Here is a 19,620-nt window from a genome sequence, read left to right as displayed (position 1 = left end):
AATGCTGATTCTCCAGATACTCAACTAGTCTAAAGAAGGCCCGTTTTATTGCTTCTTTAATCAGGACAACAGTTTTCAGCTGTGCTAACATAAACTTGGATTACCTAACACAACGTGCCATTGAAACACAGGAGTGATGGAGTAGATTTTCCATTTTTTTAAATCAGCTGTTTCCAGCTACAATAGTCATTTACAACATTAACAATGTCTACACTGTATTTCTTATCAATTTGATGTAATTGTAATGGACAAAAATGTGCTTTTCATTCAAAAACAAGGACATTTCTAAGTGACCCCAAACTTTTGAACGGTAGTGTATATTTATGTATTTTTCATGAGTTTCTAGTGGATAGACCACATGGCTCAAGAGAAAATAGCCTAATTAATGAAACAATCTTTGAATCAACAATGACATCATTTGCAATTAACTCTGCAACTCTTCCAATGATTGAATTTTTTCACAACTTCCACCAGTTCAGCACCATGACATTTACAACAAACATATGACATCTCACGTAATAAAATAAATAAAAACGTGTACAAAATATAATAGTATTCACTAAGTTGATGGGATATATCAAGGATAATGTTTTACACCTTTGTCATTCTATTTTTCATATTTAAAACATTTTATTTTATTATTTTTGTATATTTTACATGTTATGAAAATTACTTAAAATCCTTCAAAGTAAAAAAAAATCTACAAAAAAAAATCTGTAGTTTACTGGTACATTTGTAAAGTTACCAGTAACATGGCCTCCCTTTGTAACCCTAATTGAGACGCATGCAAACCATAATTCCAGTCACTGTACTGGATCCCTGTGATGTGACCGTGTTTTAACCCGCCATCTTGTGCTAACACCTCATATTCTTCCATTACAGCTCAACAGACAGTATATTAGTGGAAGACATGTAAGCCCCTCTACGCATCCTTTACTATAATATCAAAAGACATTTGCACTGAACAGACAACATCACCACAGAATCCAAAAACAGAAGAAATATGTGTTGACGGTTCACAACAAGGGTAACGTTTTGGATGACAAAAGTAGTTCAACCGAGAGGGGTCCATGTTGGCTTTTTAAATTGTTCCTTTGTGGTGCTCTGAGGTCCAAATGTCGAGCACTTCCCTCCTCGGTGGCCGTGGTCTCAATACAGGTTAGCCTGAGACTCCTGTTACTATCCGACCATTATTAGATGAATAGATCATGAGTAATTCAGTAGCCTTACTCTGAGCCCATTCAAGCCCACAGTGTATCTCACAGAGACCGGCTAAGCAACCTCTAAATAATAGATTTTGGATTAAAGATGGCCACAGAAGATGGGGAGTTATACTCAAACAAACGCTACATTTGTTTCACCCCAGGGGAACCATTGTAAGGCATCGACAGCGATACTGTAAACAGCGGCTTTGGTTTCCTTTACTTGGCAGGTGGTCACGCACGCAATATGTTGACAGAGGAATGATGTCAAATCAAAAATAAATAAAACATTTATTTGTCACATGCTTCGTAAACAACAGGTGTTTCGTAAACTAACAGTGAAATGCTTACTTATGGTCCCGTTCCGATTAACACAGAGAGAAAAATAGAAAGATAACAATGCAATGAATAAATACAATGAGTAATGATAACTTGGCTATATATGAAAAAAGACTAAAACCGACTAAAATCCTTCACACCTCCCTACAGCTTTCCTGTACCACTGGGCATTGACATTTTGCACACAACAGCATGTAGAACTGCTTGGAAAGCTGGGAAATAAACTTTAGACACTGCACGTTTAAAAAACGTTTTTTTCCTTTTTCCCATTTTAAATCGCATGACGTAGTAGGCAACATTAAGTGGGGGGAAGCTAATTCTCTGGAGGCCATTAATATCTAGATAAGCCAACTTCAATTAGACCTCGCATAAATCGTGTCCTTCTAATGGCCAGCTATGGAAATGGAACATGGAATGTTACAGGTAATGGCTGAGCTGACACCGGGTTTTACAGAACAGATTAGTCATCAGAATGTGACAACCAGGCAGCTGTGGCAGTGGGAGGCCACTGACTTGCGTTCTACCTGGGAGCTACAAAATGTCTCCCTGTATGGAACATGTACTTCATTTGAATTCCTTGGTCTTCATAATTGATTCCCTAGCCTTAGGCTACAAACATATTATTATTATTATTATTATTATTAATATATGCCATTTAGCAGACGCTTTTATCCAAAGCGACTTACAGTCATGTGTGCATACATTCTACGTATGGGTGGTCCCGGGGATCGAACCCACTACCCTGGCGTTACAAGCACCATGCTCTACCAACTGAGCTACACATCACCAGTTACTCTAGTAATGCACTACATCCAAACACATTACGCTGTAACAGCACAATTCATATTTGGTACCAGTTTCGCTAGTTATGTTGCTCAGTCACAAAACACGTATACATATACACAAAGTACAACACATGTAGAAATGCAAACTAGTCCACTTATTTTCAAAAGCAGCATGAGGCATTGTCAGATGCTATAACAATGCTACCATCAGCACATTTCAGGGTTATGAGCATGTCAAAGGCTTTGCCGAGGCAGAGATATTTACCCCTCCCCGGGGAAGGCAGAGATGGCTGACCCTGCACCCCTCTCTGTCTGTCTGTCTCCTCTCCTTTCGCCTGGCTCTGTGTGTGTGTGTGTGTGTGTGTGTGTGTGTGTGTGTGTGTGTGTGTGTGTGTGTGTGTGTGTGTGTGTGTGTGTGTGTGTGTGTGTGTGTGTGTGTGTGTGTGTGTGTGTGTGTGTGTGTGTGTGTGTGTGTGTGTGTGTGTGTGTGTGTGTGTGTGTGTGTGTGTGTGTGTGTGTGTGTGTGTGTGTGTGTGAGACAGGGCCGTTTGAGTAAAGAGCGGTTCGGTGGCGGTGCCCTCCTGTCCAGAAACCAGTCCCTGGAGGAAGAGTTTGAGCGAGCCAAGGCAGCTGTGGAGGTAAGAGGAGGGGGATTGAGTTTGAGCGAGCCAAGGCAGCTGTGGAGCTAAGAGGAGGGGGATTGAGTTTGAGCGAGCCAAAGCAGCTGTGGAGGTAAGGGGAGGGGGATTGAGTTTGAGCGAGCCAAGGCAGCTGTGGAGATAAGAGGAGGGGGATTGAGTTTGAGCGAGCCAAGGCAGCTGTCGAGACAAGAGGAGGGGGATTGAGTTTGAGCACACCAAGGCAGCTGTCAAGACAAGAGGAGGGGAATTGAGTTGAGCACACCAAGGCAGCTGTCGAGCTAGGGCTGTGGCGGTCATGACATTTTATCAGCCGGTAACTGCCATGCAAAGGTAACATTAACATAAATTAACATAAATACGTTTAGCATCTCTGGGCTTCCACACATAGTCTACAAGCCACCGATGCAGACTTTTGGAACATCTACATTTTAAAAAGTCGAATACATCCATTTTAATATAGCCTACATCAGGGATAGGCAACACTGTTCCTGGAGTGCCACAGCTACTGCAGGATATTGTTCCAACTACAAACCACACCTGATCAACTGAGCTAATTGATCAGCTCAGTTATTGACTAAATTCAACAACAAACACAAAAAAGTAAAACATGAAGTGCATGAGGCACTCCAGAACCATGGCTACCTTACCTACACCGTCACAATAGATCCATGATTTATTTTAAGCAGGTCTAAAGAAACATTATGACGTAGCCTATTTCAGAATCGTCCTGATGTTAGGCCCTGATCTGGCTATGCCATATGGCTGTGGGATACACTAGTTCATTTAAATAAAGTTTTTTTTTTTTTTTATGTAGCAGGCAAGATTTGCTTATAATTCCTGTTGCATTATTTTATATTATTTTATAAGAAGACGAATACTGCTGAACATAACTGAATAAAAGTTTTTGAATATTTTTACAAAATGATTTCCAAGGGATGGCACACATTCTGCTATTCTGCGTTAAGCTGTTTACATAGTGATAACTTGAAACAGGTTCTCCTATGCTTAATTAGAGTTATTTATGCAGCGTTAGTTTTAAAAACCTTAGGCTATATGTTTTGATTACTAATAAATTGTAAGGTTGCATGATGCGACTCTAATGATGATTTGAAACATTTTGCATGACTGGCCTGTATTTGATCTGCTCTGTTTCCTACGCAGGCTTCACACACTTACATCAGTCTCTCATTCACAATTCGACAAGCACTTTATAATATTCCCACTCAACAGACAATTCTAAATGTAATCTGTTCTTTACGTATAGCCTAATGTATGTGTTGAAATATTTTGGATTTAGAATGGCTCACAAAAACAAAACAAAACAAATCCGTAGCCTCGAATAGCGAATGGAGGAAGTGGTTCCCACGGTTACGTTCTGAATATGCCAGGTAAGCTACGCCAGTTGTAAAGCAGATTAATGTGCTTAAGTTGAACCCTATCAGTCCCTATCAGTCCCTATCAGTCCCAAGACCCCAGGGGAAAAAAGGGTATTTTTATTTATCTGCCTGATCAGTCCTTATATTTAACCTCATAATGACTTGTTTACCATGTATCTGCCTGATCAGTCCTTATATTTAACCTCATAATGACTTGTTTACCATGTATCTGCCTGATCAGTCCTTATATTTAACCTCATAATGAAGTGCTTTACCATGTTCTTTTCAGAACAACCAGGGCTACAAGTAGAACACAAAACAATTTGACATAAACAGTTGTATTCGTGAGTTTTATTGACAAATGGCAATGCAACAATAAGGTCTGCCAAAGCAAAAACAAAGCTAAATGCATATGAAGCCGTAAGTACATAAATGATTTACTCAGTGGAAAATTAATATCCAACTACTCAGTGACGACTGTGTGGAGTTTGTGACAGCAACTATGTGAGCTTATCACAGTATTATAGACACTATGTCCATGGATTAGCTGTCTAGCTTGTGAGCATCATAGAGCGATACATGTTACATTTGTTTGTGAGAGTCTCAGCTTTTCATAGATAGGTTTTAATAGACAGTGGCTCAAACCATTCGGACTCTACAGCCGTTTTTGTAAAAAGACCTGGCCCCGGGCTCCAGAGGTATCCGCCCTTGTCTCACAAACACCACTCTAGCTCAGCCTCCCATTAATCACACAGACTAATGGTGGATGCAGAAGAAATAAATACATTCCATTGTTTAAAAGGCGTCCTGTGGGGATCATTGGGTTAAGAATTGAGCAATAAAAATAGCAGCACAAGAAATCTCACTCACATCACTCTGTTTTCACAAGCGATTGCACAATGACTGGACTGGAACCCTCCTCTTTTTAATAGAGGCCATCACGCTGTTTTCACAAGCGATTGCACAATGACTGGACTGAAACCCTCCTCTTTTTAATAGAGGCCATCACTCTGTTTTCACAAGCGATTGCACAATGACTGGGCTTGTAAAAACACATGTCTCCAACCCTGTTCCAGGAGTCCCAGGCCTATAGGCTATGCTTAGAGTTACAGTATTTGCCCACTTTAGTTTTGATGCAAACCCTAGCAAAACATATAGGCCTATGGACTAGGCTACATCCAGGCTGTATCACATCCGGCCGTGATTGGGAGTCCCATAGGGCGGCGCACAATTGGCCCAGCGTCGTCTGGGTTTTGCCAGTGTAGGCCGTCATTGTAAATAATAATTTATTCTTAACTGGCTTGCCTAGTTAAATAAAGGTTCAATAAAAAATGCACAAATTAACATAATGCATGCGACAATGATTTGAGAAAGTTGCAAACAAATGCATATGCTGTTTCTTGCCTCAGACTGCACACTCTGGGCAAAATTCACAATTGATCATATTTTCACCCAGACTATTCTCAATCTAATCTTGTTTTTACAGTATACTAAATAATATAAGTGTGAAATGAGTTTTCATTTTGAATGGGCCATTATCATGCACCTTTCAGAGCGGGCGGGTAAAAAAATAGATCATTCGTATGCACTTGAATAGCGAATGGAGGACAGGTAGCCAGGTAGGCTACTCCAGCTGCAAAGCACAGCAAGGTGCTAAATATTAGTGTCACGCCCTGACCTTAGTATTCTTTGTTTTCTTTATTATTTTGGTTAGGTCAGGGTGTGACATGGGTGATATGTGTGTTTTTGTCTCATATAAGGTGTTTGTACAATCTAGGGTTTTTGGTAGATTTATGGGGTTGTTTCCATCTAGGTGTTTATGAAGGTCTATGGTTGCCTAGATTGGTTCTCAATTAGAGGCAGGTGTTTATCATTGTCTCTGATTGGGAACCATATTTAGGCAGCCATATTCTTTGGGTATTTTGTAGGTGATTGTTTCCTGTGTCAGTGTTTGTGCCACACGGGACTGTTTTGTTTCCATTTCACTTCGTTATTTGTGGCATGTTCAGTCTTTTCTATTAAAACATGGACACTTAACACGCTGCGTATTGGTCCGATCCTTGCTACACCGCTTCAGACGTTACAATTAGGAAAGTTGAGAAATAAATATAGTATGCCTAGCCTATAGAAAGCTGATGGGAACCTCCTCTTTTTAGTAGAGGCCATCACTCTGTTTTCTCACGCAATTGCATAGCCAATAGAAATGTTGCGCAACATGGGCTCATTGGGCTCTCATGAAGTGTTTAATTAGATTTTCGAATGCATTAGCATTGATGTCAGAGTAATTAGAGGGACAATAGACCACTGAGTACCAGGCAGTTTGCGACTGGTAGTTAACAAGTTTGGTAGACCTCTAATGACCTTCAGCTGCATCAGTGCAGTTTTGGAGAAGTTTAGTTACTGTAACTCAACAGTCACATGGAATTTGACTGCGGTCATGACTGGTGACTGGCCGTAATACGGTCACCATAACAGCCCTATGTCGAGGTTAGCGGAGAGAGATTTCGGACACCTTACCTGTATAAGGTCAGTCAACTGCACCTGGGCCATTCAAGTATTTCACTCTTGAATTGTTCCTGAAGATAGAGATAACAAGGTGTAATCATAATATAGCAGAAGCATTAAACATTAACATTAAAGGTACTGCTTCATGTGATTTGCCTGAGTTACTTTGCCTGAGATGAGAAGACTTCCCAGAGCTAATGCTTAGACTTTAACACAGTGTGTGTGGTGTGAAGGATGTTGGGTGTCAAACCTTGCCGGTCACACTCAAAGAGTAGAGCTTCTTAACCGTCAGGTGAATCTCAATAGTTTGTATCCTCTTCATTTAGAGTTGCTGTGATAGAACTGGGCAGTTAGACAACTTTAAGTAGCCATCCATCTACCATATTGCTTCTGTCCACAGGTCAGTGCAGAGGAGACAGATACAGGTTGATGCTGATTGGTTCGAGTCATTGAGGTTTAAACCAATAAGCTACAGTGATCTCACAAACTGCAATAAGTCTGAGAACTAAGTTGAACTCCATCGTAGCGACAAATACGTCCATGAGACAGTTTCTAATATCACTTTCCGACTTCGCTGTTCAAGCCCATTATCCTTGCCGTCTTTGATCATCGTTGGTATAATAACACTGTCTACTTGAAGCTGCTTTTAGGTTGATTTATTTTTGATTGATTTTCTCTGTGCAAAATGATCTCCGTTGTGATTGTGTGCTACCTCGCTCCCAATGACACTCGCTATCAGCATTATAGTCCATACTAAATGCACCAGCTCGAGGTCATGGGAGTTTCCACCATCTAACAATAGGAAAGTAAATGGGTCAGCCATTGTGGAGCCAGACATATCAGGTAAAACAGCAGGGGAGGCACAGTCACCGTAATTAGATATAGCTAGGTAGATTCATCATAGGACTATGTGATTATAGGAGCTCTTCAGCTGTGGTACTCCCATCCATTGAGAATTAGGAGAACAAAGCTAGTGGTCCCATCAGTGACCAAATAGGCTGCAATTATATGAAACATGGAAATGTCTCTGAGTACGTATCAGGCTTTGAATAATACCTTTTGGTTCAAAACTCATGCTCATTTGGTCCACTGATGAGTCTGTCTGGTGAAAACAGATATGCTCTACAATGGTATGGAGAGACACCATTGCAAACAGCTTCAATTTAAGAAAGAGATCCAGATATTGTTATGGGAAAATAGTAATGAGGGAATGATGCAATTCAAATTCCGTTGACACAGAGCATTAATAGAAGGCGATTGTGATTCTGTGATTGAAATTGGTGCCTCAGCAATGGAATAATTGAATATCGAAATCATTTTTTTTTAAATCACACACACTCAGTCGATCCCTCATGTGAAGAAGCTGAATGTGGAGGTCCTGTGCTGGCGTGGTTACACATGGTCTGGTGTTGTGAGGCAGGTTGGATGTACTGCCAAATTCTTTAAAATGACATTGGAGGCCGCTTATGGTAGAGAAATTAACAATACATTCTCTGGCAACAGCTCTGGTGGATATTCGTGCAGTCAGCGTGCCAATTGCACGCTCCCTCAAAACTTGTGACATCTGTGGTATTGTGTTGTGTGCACATTTTAAAGTGGCCTTTTATTGTCCCCAGCACAACAAAGTGCACCTGTGTAATGATCATGCTGTTTAATCAGCTTTTTGATATGCCACACCTGTTAGGTGTATGGATTATAGGTCCTTCTTGCCCGGTTGCTCAGTTAGTTCGGATGGCCAGCTCTAGGCAGAGTCCAGGTAGTTCCATATGTTTTCAATTTCCCAATGATGGAGACCACTGTGCTCTTGGAAACTTTCAACACTCTAGACATTTTATTATACCCAGATATATCCCTCTTTACAATCTCAGAGATCTATTGACAGTTCCTTGGACTTTGGGGTATAGTTTCTGCTCTGACATGCACTGTTAACTGTGGAACCTTAAATGTATTTCTTTCTAAATCATGTCCAATCAAGTGAATTGGCCACAGGTGGACACCAATCAAGTTCTAGTGACATCTCAAGGATGATCAAATGGAAGTGGATGCACCTGAGTTCTAGTGACATCTCAAGGATGATCAAATGGAAGTGGATGCACCTGAGTTCTAGTGACATCTCAAGGATGATCAAATGGAAGTGGATGCACCTGAGTTCTAGTGACATCTCAAGGATGATCAAATGGAAGTGGATGCACCTGAGTTCTAGTGACATCTCAAGGATGATCAAATGGAAGTGGATGCACCTGAGTTCTAGTGACATCTCAAGGATGATCAAATGGAAGTGGATGCACCTGAGTTCTAGTGACATCTCAAGGATGATCAAATGGAAGTGGATGCACCTGAGTTCTAGTGACATCTCAAGGATGATCAAATGGAAGTGGATGCACCTGAGTTCTAGTGACATCTCAAGGATGATCAAATGGAAGTGGATGCACCTGAGTGCAATCGGAGTGCAAATTGGTGTGAATACTTATGTAAAGGAAATATTTATCTGTTTCATTTTCAATAAATTTGCTAAAATGTCTAAAAACATGTTTTCACTTTGTCATTATGGGGTATTGTGTGTAGATGGGCGAAATCAGGCTGTAACAGAACATAATGTTGAAAAGTCAAGGGGTGTGGATACTTTATAAAGGCACTTGTATCTCCACTATTCTCTTAGAGAAGGTGTAAGTAGTGCTCCTGTTCAACGGACATGTCCTGTTTTGACTGATGTGAGAGACCTGGGGCCTATTGCGTAACATGTGCTGTACTGAAGGCTACAGTACGATGTTACACACGGTCGTATCTGGGAAGGTCAATGACTAATGGAGTAAAGATAGGAATACAGGGAGAAAGTGTCCTCCCCAAAAAGGAGCTCTTGTCCCACTTAGGGATCACTTCCCGGAGCGTCAATTGGGGGCCTGAGACACTTTTGGCTCGGTCAGCAATTCTGGCTTGGACTGTCGATATCGGTCCCTGTAATCACAGATCACTCCCCCTAAATTGCCGAGCATATGCATGCATTCATACTTATTAACAAATGGAAGGAGATGGCTCAAGTGGCTCAAACTAATACCTCTCCGTCACACAGGCTAGCTGCCAATCTATTCAATTAGTTTAATTGCCAAATGTCTGGAATTTATCAAAAGACAGAGCAAAGACACCAAGGAATTATGTCCTAAAATATCATACATTTTAAAATAATAGGAGAGATGAGTAGTTGTGTCTTCCATGCGTTTCACATTAAAACCATTAAAAGGGATGATAAAAGGATAATGGACTGAAAAGCAGAGCCCTTCAGATGCTTCGGTCGTGCTTAATTAGGACAGAGGGTGATAAAGAGACGTCTACAGGGGAGGGTTGTGCCGTGACGTTGAAGCCGTGTGGGGACGGTGGCAATCACATTGAGCCAATGAAGGCACCCCTGTCTTATTAAATAAAGAGCCGGCTGCAAGCTACAAAGCCACCAGGTTAACTCCTGCTCTGAGGAACAGTGTTTTGCTGTGAGTCAGAGATAGCGGAATCACAGCTCTGATAAAAGACCGGATCAAGGTCACTGTGGGCCGAGTATTTGATTAAAGCTGCAGGGGACAGCCTCACCTTTTCACCGCTTGATTTTCCCTGAGGCACTTTTGGTTTGGAGGGTGATTACTGTCGTTTTGGTACAGAGAAATTTCTAGAAAGTTACAGAGGAAGTTGAGTATGAAAATGATCTCTCACTCTGAAGAGCATACCGGTTATCAGATGGATGAATGTGTCATACATGGTCCTGTGCTCCCGAATGTTATTACGGTTGTGTGACTGAGAACGATCTAAATATGCCAACATCGAAGCACCTACAATTCATCTCCATGCCAACCATTTAACTGGAGGTGCTCTGTGCTTTGATAGGCCAACCCTTGAGCTCATGGTACACACAACTATTGCATCAATGATAAGATAGACCCATAGGAACACACAACTATTGAATCAATGATAAGATAGACCCATAGGAACACACAACTATTGAATCAATGATAAGATAGACCCATTGTAATACACCTCTGATTTATTGTGTAGTTTGCTTCCTGTTACATTCGCAAAAGTATGTGGACACCCCTTAAAATGTGTGGATTTGGCTATTTCAGTTACACCCATTGCTGACAGGTTTAAAAAAAAATTGAGCACACGGCCATGCAATCTCCATAGACAAACATTGGAAGTAGAATGGCCTTATTGAAGAGCTCAGTGACTTTCAAAGTGGTCCGTCATAGGATGCCACCTTTCCAACAGGTTAGTCCATCACATTTCTGCCCTACTAGATCTTCCCTAGTCAACTGTAAGTAGTGTTATTGTGAAGTGGAAACGTTTAGTCTCAAGAACGGCTCAGCCGTGAAGTGGTAGGCCACACAAGCTCACCGAATGAGACCGCCGAGTGCTGAAGCGTGCAATGCGTAAAAATTGTCTGTCCTCGTTGCAACACTCCCTATAGAGTTCCAAACTGCCTCTGGAAGCAACGTCAGCACAAGAACTGTTCATCGGGAGCTTAATGGAAATGTTTTCCATGGCCGAGCAGCCGCACACAAGCCTAAGTTCACCATGCGCAATGCGTAGCATCGGCTGGAGTGGAGCCCTATACTGTATGTACTATAAAAGGTCATGAATCACTCAATTCTGCACTACAGGTTGAGTAATTTGCTGATTGATGGTGAGCTAGTCCAAAATAATGAGCTTATTTATTTATTTTATCAAGTCAGTTAAGAACAAATTCTTATTTACAATGATGGCCTATCTCGGCCCAAACCCGGTCGACGCTGGGCCAATTGGGTGCTGCCCTATGGGACACCCAATCACAGCCGGACGTGAAACAGCCTGGATTTGAACCAGGGTGTCTGTAGTGATGCCTCAAGCACTGAGGTAGAGTGCCTTAGACCGCTGCACCACTCGGGAGCCCAGCACAGTAATCAGGGCCTAAAATGAACACCAGCCAAATGCAGGTAGATTTTGGCATTGGTGGGTAAGAATGACTAATTCACCAGCCACGTTGGTGGGTAAGAATGACTAATTCACCAGCCACGTTGGTGGGTAAGAATGACTAATTCACCAGCCACGTTGGTGGGTAAGAATGACTAATTCACCAGCCACGTTGGTGGGTAAGAATGACTAATTCACCAGCCACGTTGGCAGGTGGTCACACTCAGGGCTCTATAGTGCCAGCATTTCATAAAAATAGTCAAGATTGTGCACACAAGTGCAAGTTGTGATTTATAGCTAAAGAAATGCTGCAGTAGCTGTTTTTTCAAAGTATTTCTGCCATTTTGTTTCATATCTGGTAATGCACAAAGAAATCTGAATCCTAACATTATAGCTATCCCACCTCACGCAGCAACACTGCCTGTCTGGGGGGCTGTGAGTGAAATGCTTAAAAAATAGTTTTTTGAAGCAATGCGTACAGGAATAAAAGTTGGTCTAATTTACTCAAAAGTCTTCCAAAGTCCTCGCGTTTCTTGGCTATTTCTTTTTCACAAGCTCGGGTGCTTTTCATTGTTTGAGTTTGCTTCCTCCTTTAGCAAAAAGAGGCATTGTCAGCCTCAACTAGTGACATTTTAACAGGCACAAGTGAGGACTGGAGTGGCCATGCTACCAAGGTAACCTTAAAGGAGCAGCTGAACATTTTTTTCTCTCTGATATTTTGGTTAAAAGTACATATTAAATTAAATCGAGCAATAAACCACATTACTTCTTATTAGTAATCCATTTATTGCTTTATACATATTACTAAGCATTATAATCCTTATTTTTTTATGTAACTATGGCAAAAGCATATATTTGGGCTGTTACAAAATTGGAGTAGCTGGTAGAATTTTTTTTATCTACCTGCCACAGTGACTGGTATACAAAAAATAAGTTTTAGGCCCTGAATGTAATCCTCTGGGCAAAGCTTATGAGCACTCCCTTTGGTTCATTCCCTATATATGTCACTCCCTTTGGTTCCTTCCCTATATATATATGGGCAGCACTTCTAGTAGACTATAGACTAGTACAGGGTGTCCTAAACCTCTCCCATAGTACTCCCACTTATTTGATGTATTCTACTAATCAAGGGCTTGATCAGTGGTCTAAAGTACTTAAGTAAAAATACTTTAAAGTTCTACTTAAGTAGTTTTGGGGGGAATCTGTACTTTACACTTGATATTTTTGACTATTTTTACTTCACTACATTCCTAAAGAAAATTATATACTTTTTACTCCATACATTTTTCCTGACACCCAAAATTACTTGTTACATTTTTAATGCTTAGCAGGACAGGAAAATGGTCTAATTCACATACTAATGAAGAGAACATCCCTGGTCATCCCTATTGCCTCTGATCTGGCGGACTAACAGACTCACAAAACACAAATTCTTTGTTTGTAAATAATGTCTGAGTGATGGAGTGTTCCCTTGGCTATCTGTACATTAAAAAGAGTTGCTTAATATAAGGAATTTTAAACCATTTATACTTTTACTTTTGATACTTAAGTATTTTTAAACCAAATACTTTTAGACTTTTACTCAAGTACTATTTTACTGGGTGACTTTCACTTTTACTTGAGTCATTTTCAAGTATGACAAATGGGTACTTTTCCCACCACTGGGCTCGATGATTGATAAGTTAACCAGTACAATCAGGTGTGCAAGTACTGGAGCAGATCAAACAAGTGCTTTGTTGGGCGCTGGGAAACACTGCTGTAGTATATATATATACAACTCCCACATACTGTAGATGCACCGCTGTTAGGGTTCTATTAGTAAATACTTTTTACAGTGTAGTTTTTCCAGTCTTTTCTCCCCAGGTGAGATCAAAAGAAGAAATGATTATATTCTTTGGAGTATACTGCAAGGAACCCAGACTACTAGACACTTAATAAGATGTAATCATTTGAATCATGTCAAATGTCAAAGTGGAAAAAAAACACAACTATATATATTTTTGTCATTATGGAAATTAAATCACTGATATATCTTAATTAGATCATTATTCAACCCCCTGAGTCAATACAAATTCGAATCACCTTTGGCAGCGATTACAGCTATGAGTCGTTTGGATAATAGTCTCGAAGAGCTTTACACATCTGCATTGTACAGTATTTGCCCATTATTCTTTTTTTATTCTTCAAGTTCTGTCAACTTGCTTGTTGATCATTGCTAGACAGCCATTTTCAAGTCTCGCCATAGATTTTAAAGCTTATTTAAGTCAAAACTGTAACTAGGCCACTCAGGAACATTCAATGTCGTCATGATAAGATACTCCAGTGTATATTTGGACTCCAGTGTATGTTTTAGGTTATTGTCTTTCTGAAAGGTGAATTTATATCCTGGTGTCTGTTGGAAAGCAGACTGAACCAGGTTTTCCTCTAGAATTTGTATGTGCTTAGCTCTATTCTGTTTATTTTTATCCCCCCAAAAACTCCCTAATCCTTGCCAATGACAATCATACCCATAACATGATGCAGCCGCCACCATGCTTGAAAATATAAAGAGTGGTACTCAATGATGTGCTGTGTTGGATTTGCCCCAAACATAACACTTTGTATTCAGGCTTCCTTATTTCACTCTGACATGCAGGTGTATATTGTGGAGTAACTGCAATGCTGTTGATCTATCTTCAGTTCTCTCCTTTCACAGCCATTCAATTCTTTAATGGTTTTTAAATCACCATTGGCCTCATGGTGAAATCCCTGAGCGATTTCCTCTTCTCCGGCAACTGAGTTAGGAAGAACGCCTGTGTCTTTGTAGTGACGGTGTATTGATACACCATCCAAAGTGTAATCAATAACTTCAACGTGTTCAAAGGGATATTCAGTATCTGCTTCTTTTTTTTACCCATCTACCAATAGGTGTCCTTCTTTGCGAGGCATTGGAAAAACTCCCTGGTCTTTGTGGTTGAATCTGTGCTTGAAATTCACTGCTCGACTGAGGGACCTTACAGATAATTGTATGTATGGAGTACCACTATTAATGCACATAGAGTGAGTCCATGCAACTTATTGTGTCACTTGTTAAGCACATTTTTTATTCTCAATTTATTTATGCTTGCCATAACAAAGGGGTTGAATACTTATTGACTCAAGACATTTCAGCTTTTCATTTTTAATTCATTTGTAAAAATGTTGAAAAACAACGTTCTCCTGTGACATTGTGTGGTATTGTGTGTAGATCAGTGACACAATCTCAATTTAATCTATTTTAAATTTGGTCTGTAACACAACAAAATGTGGAAAAAGTCAAGGGTGTGAATACTTTCTGAATGCACAGTACATGATGAGATAACATTAAAATAAATAGGGCAATCTGTAGGTTAAAATGATACTTTCTGAAGGCGCAGTACATGATGAGATAACATTAAAATAAATAGGGCAATCTGTAGGTTAAAATGATACTTTCTGAAGGCGCAGTACATGATGAGATAACATTAAAATAAATAGGGCAATCTGTAGGTTAAAAGGTTCTTTGCAGCTGTTTATATTTCAATATCAAATCATTTCTGGGTAACACTTAAGTGCCTTACTGTGATTGTTTTCAATTGCAGTCGGGAAGCAAGTTCAGGGAGTGAATCATTTAATAAATGAAACATAATACAAAACAAGAAACACGAACAATGCACAGACATGAAACAGAAACAATAATGCCCGGGGAAGGAACCAAAGGGGGTGACATATATAGGGAAGGAACCAAAGGGAGGGACATATATAGGGAAGGAACCAAAGGGAGTGACATATAGAGGGAAGGAACCAAAGGGAGTGACATATATAGGGAAGGAACCAAAGGGAGTGGCATATATAGGGAAGGAACCAAAGGGAGTGACATATATAGGGAAGGAACCAAAGGGAGTGACATATATAGGGAAGGAACCAAAGGGAGTGGCATATATAGGGAAGGAACCAAAGGGAGTGACATATATAGGGAAGGAACCAAAGGGAGTGGCATATATAGGGAAGGAACCAAAGGGAGTGACATATATAGGGAAGGAACCAAAGGGAGTGACATATATAGGGAAGGAACCAAAGGGAGTGGCATATATAGGGAAGGAACCAAAGGGAGTGACATATATAGGGAAGGAACCAAAGAGAGTGACATATATAGGGAAGGAACCAAAGGGAGTGGCATATATAGGGAAGGAACCAAAGGGAGTGACATATATAGGGAAGGAACCAAAGGGAGTGGCATATATAGGGAAGGAACCAAAGGGAGAGACATTTAAAGGGAAGGAACCAAAGGGAGAGACATATATAGGGAAGGAACCAAAGGGAGAGACATATATAGGGAAGGTAATCAGGGAAGCGAATGAGTCCGGGTGAGTCTGATGACGCGCTGGTGCGTGTAACGATGGTGACAGGTGTGTGCCCTAACGATCAGTCTGGTGAGCTAGAGGCCAGAGAGGGATTATAAGTGACAAATAGGTTCTTAGGAAAATAATTCTAGGACTGTCTGGAAGTGGTCTGAGAGAGAGACCTAATTGGAGGAGCCTAATGGGAGGGATGTGTCACAAAATCTAGCTGTTATTGACAGAGAGGATAGGAAACTCTTTTTGTTACTGGTCTATTGACGTATACCGGCTTTTCAAAAACGCCACCCCAAAAACCCCACCCCAAAAACCCCACCCCAAAAACCCCACCCCAAAAACGCCAAACAGTTCAATACACTAAAAGTGCATTATCATCATTTTCACAATTTCACAGTATTACTGCAACTTCATAGTGTGGAAATTTATATTTAAAAAAAACAGGAAAATCACGCTTTTGAATACATTTACTGGATATCAAGTGCATTGTGGCGTTTGAATTGAGTTCAGCCCGCCAAATATGGACTAAAACGAGGCCATAAAATCAGTCAATTTACATGTCTGAAATAGTGTGTTTGATGTTCTTCAAAGAGGTATACATTTCTGAACCTTTATGCTTCCGTTGATGTGCAAAATCCCATTATCGGCTGTCACAAGAACCTTGGTTTGACAGACACACCAGGGATACAACTGTGGGTCTCTTGTTCGAGCCATATAAGGGATCAAACACTAAAAGATACTGTAGCTCCATGCCGCTGTTGTGTAACACCATGACTCTAAAACAGAACACTCACATCCACCGGACGAAAAGTGCCCCCGCACGTCCATGTCTGCCCGACTCCTGCTTCCTTTCATTACCAACCATACTTATTTAAAACGATTTTTTGCACAACCAGCAAACGTTTGTCTCATAATGTTGGACAAGAAAATTGCCAACATGATGATGACGTCCAAAACCAATACGTTATACTGCACTAAGATGTTTAGAGCTATCACATTTGACATTATGTCTGAGACAGCAATGATTTTCTTCCAGTAAATTGCCTCCACTGTACACACAAATCTATTTTTACTGTATAAATCGCCTCACGTGACTTAGGGAAAGCCCTAATTGCATTTCAGGCCCAAACTTTAAGTCTCTTCGTTCCAAACTCGGACGGTTCCAGCCAAGGACAAGTATTATCTCTGGCTCCATAATTACTGCTGGCAATAATCTATTCATGAAGTAACAAATTCATCTCCCAAGTTCATTTATATTCCGCTTTGTCGTGTTTTGTCAGGCAGAGAGAACAAGACTGAATGCATTTCACATTTAAACTTCATCTTTGTCAAATTAGAGTCACAGGAAGGGGCGTGCTTCATTGATACATGATATATAGATGACCTTCCTCAATCTCATGAATGAGAATGCTGGATCTGTCCACAAAATACACCATTGTCTGTGTTGCAAACATTTCAAGTAACCAGAGTGAGTGTGTTTGATTTTCTTACAATTTGTTTTGTTTTAAAGGGGCCACAGTTTGTTTTGATTACACAGACTACCATCATAGTGTCACGTGTCGAGCCATTGCCATTGAGGGCCATTCAGTATCGTGGCAAATATAATAATTGGTGCATTCACCCATAAAAGTAATATCTAAGAACGTAATTACAGTTTCCACACAGGCATCATGGCTGATTTTGTGATGATATTAACAGTAATTGGACACTAGTGCACAATAGCAGGTATTTCTCTAGGTACATGCTTTGTTAGCCCTGGAGTCCGTTAGGATGAAGCATTTGTGGGGATACTGTCACCGAATGAAATATTGCCATATCACTAATTGCCTCTCTCAAAGATGTTATAATTTTAATCATAAAATGACCCCGGGTCTGTACTTTCAAGGAATGAAGTATGGTTGTATGCACAATCAACATTTATCAAATTAAAACGTTTTCTAGTCACATAATCTTGACCGTTAAATGACTCATAACTCTGTCTCAGTTTATGATAGCATGCTGATAGAGAAGTTGTGGAGAAGCTAACTTGTCCAGAGCACCTTTAATGGGCCGTAAAAATTTAAAAAAGATTTACGACTGTTTTGAAGTCTTTGGATGCCACTAGGTGGATCTAAAATGTTTATCATCTCAAAGCTATTTAGATTTTCTGTACGGTAACAACAGAAATGAGCCACACCCCACGATCATTAGTGGGTTGACGTTCGTCCATCGGTTGACTTGACTGTTCAGATCATTCCCATAGCAACATATCAGTAGCAACCCGTATCTAGCTGTAAAAGACTAACAGAAACCTTGAATTCTGCAAAAAGCCTCTGTCATGCTGTAAATAACTCAATACCACTACCAGCCCCCAAAACGCAGAGCTCCAGCTCCACTACCCCCCCCCCCCCTGTTTCATTCCCAGAGCCAGTGAGATTTCACCTCATGATCTAACAGGCAATTTGTCTCAGCGTGAGCATCCAATTAAGGAGGTGATGCTCACCTCCGGTGGACGCCTGCCATACACCTGGAGAGAGGAAACAGAGCTGTGACCACCCACCTCCCCTTCCTCCTTTACACACTTCCTGACTCTCACACACACTTCCTGACTCTCACACACATATGCCTCCTCACTCCCACTGACACATACACACACAGACACACACTAGCACATGCACACATACCTCAGTCGATCCCCCCCTGAGGTGCCAAGGCACCCACTTATGCTGCACTGTCATATCCAGCTGAGCTCCACTCTATATTTGGACTTTTGTTTGACAGGGAGACAGCTAAGAATCATGGGCCTAATATAATTATATTGTGGTGATCAGCAGCGTGCAGCAGGAACATCAACAACATAAAGTACAACTGGGGTGTATTAACTAGTCTCAGACCATTGCAAAATGTTTTTCAACGTAAACCGTTTACTCCAGGAACCAAACAGAAGCAGAACTGGGAGGTACCTACCTGAATTTGTCCAATAGAAACTCTCGTTTTAATTGCAAAACATTTTCTGTTTGGAGTTTTAAAAAAAATAGGTTGCAAAACGTTTTGCAACAGACCAAACATTCTGCAACGGTCTGCGACTAATGAATACACCCCTATGTCTGCAGTGATAGCCAGGGCCATCTACCAGGATGCTATTTACAGGAAGTACTGTAGTCCTGCTAGCTGGGTCAGGATAAAGAGAGTAGGGAAGGAAAGATGATATGTGTTCTTCACTGTCACTTGTCATGTTATTGCTCACCCCAGACTTCAATCCAAGCGTCACTCAATAACTGTTACGGATGATTCTGTCTTTCCTAAAGATTTGCGAGGTGGCCCGTTAAAAGGCACACAATGTAGTGTGCCTTGGTGTTGTATAGAACATGAAGAAGAATCTAATCCAGATGTAGTCATGTACAAAACCAAGCACTGTGTAGTCACCATGACAGCTATCTGATGAATGTCGGGGAATGAAAACAACAACAGTGCCTGTAATTCTCAGGCTGAGAGCTTTGAGTTTTAAT

The 19,620-nt window shown here is 40.7% G+C and overlaps 1 protein-coding gene across 4 annotated transcripts in view; it reads left to right on the top strand.

The window, feature by feature from the left end:
- Window positions 1–19,620, top strand: part of LOC123996878 (PEX5-related protein-like) — a 197,753-nt gene that overhangs the window by 131,658 nt on the left and 46,475 nt on the right. For 3 of the 4 annotated variants that reach the window (XR_006832050.1, XM_046300702.1, XM_046300682.1), the window contains 2 exons: window positions 883–912; window positions 2,869–2,964. Coding sequence is in view for 3 of the 4 variants with exons in the window: in XM_046300702.1 (XP_046156658.1) it covers window positions 883–912; window positions 2,869–2,964 (126 nt within the window). In the remaining variant the exon portion in view is untranslated. The remainder of the gene's footprint in view (window positions 1–882; window positions 913–2,868; window positions 2,965–19,620) is intronic. The other variant, XM_046300694.1, reaches the window with a different exon arrangement.

This window comes from Oncorhynchus gorbuscha, linkage group LG02 (assembly GCF_021184085.1).
Source record: "Oncorhynchus gorbuscha isolate QuinsamMale2020 ecotype Even-year linkage group LG02, OgorEven_v1.0, whole genome shotgun sequence".
NCBI classification, from domain to species: Eukaryota; Metazoa; Chordata; class Actinopteri; order Salmoniformes; family Salmonidae; genus Oncorhynchus; species Oncorhynchus gorbuscha.
Note: the sequence above shows the minus strand (reverse complement) of the source record. Positions and strands in the feature narration are given on the sequence as shown.